This window comes from Hippocampus comes, unplaced genomic scaffold, assembly GCF_001891065.2.
Source record: "Hippocampus comes isolate QL1 unplaced genomic scaffold, H_comes_QL1_v1.1 scaffold296, whole genome shotgun sequence".
Taxonomy (NCBI): Eukaryota; Metazoa; Chordata; class Actinopteri; order Syngnathiformes; family Syngnathidae; genus Hippocampus; species Hippocampus comes.
In genome coordinates, this window is record NW_017804975.1 from 302,857 (window position 1) to 307,047 (window position 4,191).

The 4,191-nt window shown below is 38.5% G+C and overlaps 1 protein-coding gene across 3 annotated transcripts in view; it reads left to right on the plus strand.

The window, feature by feature from the left end:
- The first annotated feature begins 3,586 nt into the window (after positions 1 to 3,586).
- Positions 3,587 to 4,191, plus strand: part of LOC109529410 (interleukin-27 subunit beta) — a 6,210-nt gene continuing 5,605 nt past the window's right edge. For 2 of the 3 annotated variants that reach the window (XM_019892804.1, XM_019892813.1), the window contains exon 1: positions 3,591 to 3,914. In XM_019892804.1, the coding sequence (XP_019748363.1) occupies positions 3,833 to 3,914 (82 nt within the window). In that variant the 5' untranslated portion in view covers positions 3,591 to 3,832. Of the gene's footprint in view, positions 3,915 to 4,191 lie in introns of all 3 variants that reach the window. The other variant, XM_019892821.1, reaches the window with a different exon arrangement.

The following is a 4,191-nucleotide window of genomic DNA, read 5'->3' on the forward strand; positions in this document are numbered from 1 at the left end:
TGAAGCGAGGCCTTCGACTGCCACCTGCTGGAGACACAACAACGGGATCATGACAGCCCCTGTGTAGGACAGTTCCATCCATCCATCCATTTTTCGATCTGCTTATCCTTACAAGGGTCGCGGGGGGTGCTGGAGCCAATCCCAGCTGTCTTCGGGCAGTCGGCGAGGGGCACCCTGATTCAGTTGCCAGACAATGGCAGGGCACACAGAGACGAACAACCATGCACGCTCACACTCACACCTCAGGACAACGGCAGGCTGTTCACTCAGCCTGCCATGCATGTTTTTGGAATGTGGGAAGAAACCAGATTACCCGGAGAAAACCCACGCAGGCCCGGGGAGAACATGCAAACTCCATACAGGGAGGCTGGAGCTGGAATTGAAACCGGTACCTCTGCACTGTGAGGTCGACGCGCTAACCACTGGACCACCGGGCCGCCGGTGTAGCACAGTTGCAACATATAAATCGGTGGTTCCCCCATTTTTGGGGTTGAGTAACCCAGAACCTTTGAGTCCTACCATGAGTGCCCACTCACTCATAAGTGTATGTAGATGATTCTCCAAAAGTAGAACGTAGGTAACAATTGATTGTTAAATTAAAATCATTTTGTTTTACATCCTTCATTTGAACATTTCTTCTGAGTTGTCTTTTTTTTAAACTTCAAAATAAAACCAGGAATCTGTTGCCTTGGAAATAAATGAGCAAATCAGTTAAAAAAAAAAAAAAGAAAAAGAATCTATCAGCAGTGGAGGGGCAAGAAATCAGGGCAATATACAGTATAAGATGTGTGGCTCTCACTATCGAATATTTGTAGAACTGATTGTTCTTTAATCATATTCCATAAATTTGTTGATTAAAATTGTAATTTTGCATGAAAGTGTGTAACAAAACTTTTTTTTCCTAATTACTTTTTATGAACCAATTCTTGTTTTTAGGTACAGTATTGTTTAGCAAGTAAACAACGATTTAAGCAGCATTTCATGAGAGGGACTGATGTACAGGCAAACCTACCGGTATTTGAAAGAACTCAGTCATTCTTTTCCAATATAAAAGATGATGTTTGTGAATGTCATATTTTCATTGAATACAAAAGAATCAGTCTGATTTCATAAAGGACTACAGCAAACATAAAAATTACTGCTGAAGATTTGTCCAATTTTATGATCAACAATTGCTGTAAACGATGACTCGATTATGAAAAGAGTTGTTGCTTAATTTGATAATTGACTAGTTGTCAATTAATAGATTCATTTTGACACCTCCAATATGATCAATGTGTTTTCACTCCATGCTCGTCCCTGCCGAGCTTGCTGTGTTCATTAGGTCACTGTCTGAGCTCTGCTGTGCGACTGAGCTATGAACGCAAATCCCGTGAGTCACCACCACATCCCCATCTTCATTGTCCTCTGTTTCAGCTTCTATAACCTCCTCACGGGTCTCCAAAATGGAAGTCCATTTGGATTGATTCATTGCTTTATTTTTTTTGGAACATATGATCCAATTGCTGAGTGAGCAACTGATTCCACACTGCAAATTCTTAACAATCATTTCATTATTTCATTTATTTTCATGCCCTTTCTATTGTGAGACCTCGGGACATGGCTCAAAGTGAAGCAATTGAACGAGCTACAAGTATATATAAAAAGCTTAAGAAGAGAGAAAAAAGTAAGAGGAGAAGCAAATCAAACTGATGAACGTTACAAAACAACTTCACCATGAAAAAGCTATCCCAAGCAATTTCAAAATGGTGGATTAACCACTCCTCGAGGAGAGGAGAAGCACCTGCTTGATGATTGTACAGTGTACATTAAGCAGGTCACAACCCAAACATCAACGTTGTACCACCACTGCACTCTCGCAGCAAGTTTGATCAGTACTACATCCATCCATCCATTGAGCATACCGCCTACCCTCATCGGGCCAAATTCTCCTCTACATGCTTTAGTCATTATTTTCATCCACCTGGTATGCCGATTCTCCTGCCAGACTTCAGACACAACAACCATGCATAACCACCCTCCAGAGTGGAATCGTTGAATACGCTGCGCTGTGTTAAGGTCTTAAAACCATGGTTAGGGTTTCAAAGTAGGGTTTAAACTAGAATCAGGGTTGCAAATTAGGGTTATGGTTTAAAACTTGGGTTTTAAATTCAGTTTTTGGTTTTAACATGGGGTTTTAAATTCAGTTCAGGGTTCTAAAGTAAGTTTGAGGTTGCAAAGCAGGGTTCCAAACAAGGGTTAAGGTTTGAAAGTAGGATTTTAAACTTGGGTTTTGGTTTTTAAAATAAAACTAAGGTTTCAAAGTAGGGTTTTAATTTAGGGCTAGGTTTTCAAAGGAAGGTTTTTAAACTAGGGTTAGTGTTTCAAAGTAGGGTTTAAACTCAGATTAAAGGTTACAAATCAGTGTTAAGGTTTTAAAGTCGGGTTTTAAACTTGATTTAGGGGTTTAAAGTACGGTACAGTTTTAAACTATGGTAAATTACCATTTCAAATTAGCTTGTCAAAGTAGTGTAGGGTGCCAAAATAGGGTTCTAAACACAGATATGGGCTTCAAAATAGGGTTTTTAAGCATAGTTAACCTTTTGACAAATGAGGCTTCGGTTTCCAAAGTAGTGTAGGGTTTCAATGTAGGGTTCTAAACTCAGTTTTGGGCTTCAAAATAGGGATTTAACTACAGTTAGGGCTTTAGACTAGGGTTTAGTTTCAAAGTAGGATTAGAGTTTCAAAGTAGGGCTTTCAAACTAGGGTTAGGGTTTCAAAGTGGGGTTTTAAACTAGAGGAAGGGTTTTAAACTTGGGTTAGGGTTGTAAAGGAGGCTTTCAAAATTGTGTTAAGGTTTTGTGAATTAGTGTTACTGTTTCAAAGAAGGGTTTTATACTAAGGTCAGGGTTTTAAAGTACGGTTTTAAACAAGGGTTAGTGTTACAAAGTAGGCTTTCAAACTAAGGTTGAGGTTTCAAAGTTGGGTTGTAAACTAGGGTTCCGGTGTTCAAAGCAGGGTTTCAAACTTGTGCTCGCATATTACAGTGAGGTTTTAAACAAGGTTTTGGTTCTCACTGAGGTTTACAAACTAGAGTCAAGGTTTCAAAGTTGAGCTTTAAACTAGGACTAGGGTCTCAAAGTAAGGTTTCAAACACAAATAGAACAAAGGTATAGTTTTGTTTTTTGAACAATAAAAAAAAAAAAGTGAAAAACAAGGACAATTTTGTTGAATTTTTCCAAACAAAACTTTTCTTTCTTTGCGTTATCCTCAAAGGAAATCTTGCGACAAAGTACACATACATACAACAAAATTTTTAAAGCTAATGAAAAAAACGTTTTTTTTCATCTAAATCAAAATACAGTATGACAATTGACACGGCCAAACAGAGTACCTTTGTTGATTTGTAAAAAAACAAACAAACAAACAAAACAATTGAGTAAAACAAGGAAACTTATTTTTGTATCTATATTTTTTCAAATGGAAGAAACATTTTATTGGAAACCAAAAAACTATTTTACATCAATAATTTATTTAGATCTTATTTTTTGTGGTATTCTTTATTTTTCATGAATTGGTTAAAAATGTAAGTCCTACAAATGCTTCCTTTTCTGATGGTCCGCCGTACTTGAACGTGTGTTTATTGGACATGATGTAATTTTTGTATGCAAAGTATTTTTGACAAAACCCACGAGTCGTCAAACATCCCTGATGATGTCAAGAAAGCAGTGGTTGTTTCTCGACGAGGGATTTCCTGTGAAACATTCTCGGTTCCTCTTTCGGTGCCGGCCACCCGCTTTATTTAAAGCCCTCTGACAACTGTGTGTCTTCATATGAAGTGAATACTTCCAACATGATGACGAGGATGCGTTACTGGACTCTCCTCACATTGGTCGTCGCCATCGAGGCCGTGGCTCTGATGCCAGAAGGTGCTGGTGAGTAGCACACCAACATCTACTTCTTGTTGATTTGGTGGCCTTTTGAATCAGCACAAACATCATTTGAATGCAATTTTTTTGGTCTGGAATTTGTTTGTAATTAACTAACTACAATGCAAATACTGTACACTGTAATATTTTTGGGGAGGATGTATCTTCCGACGATGGAAATTAAATGAATGAGGGTGGAAAAAAGGCCCAGAACAAATTCTACAAATAACTTCAATGTTTTTAATTTTTTTGGGGGGGGGGGGGGGGGGGGGGGGGAAGAAAC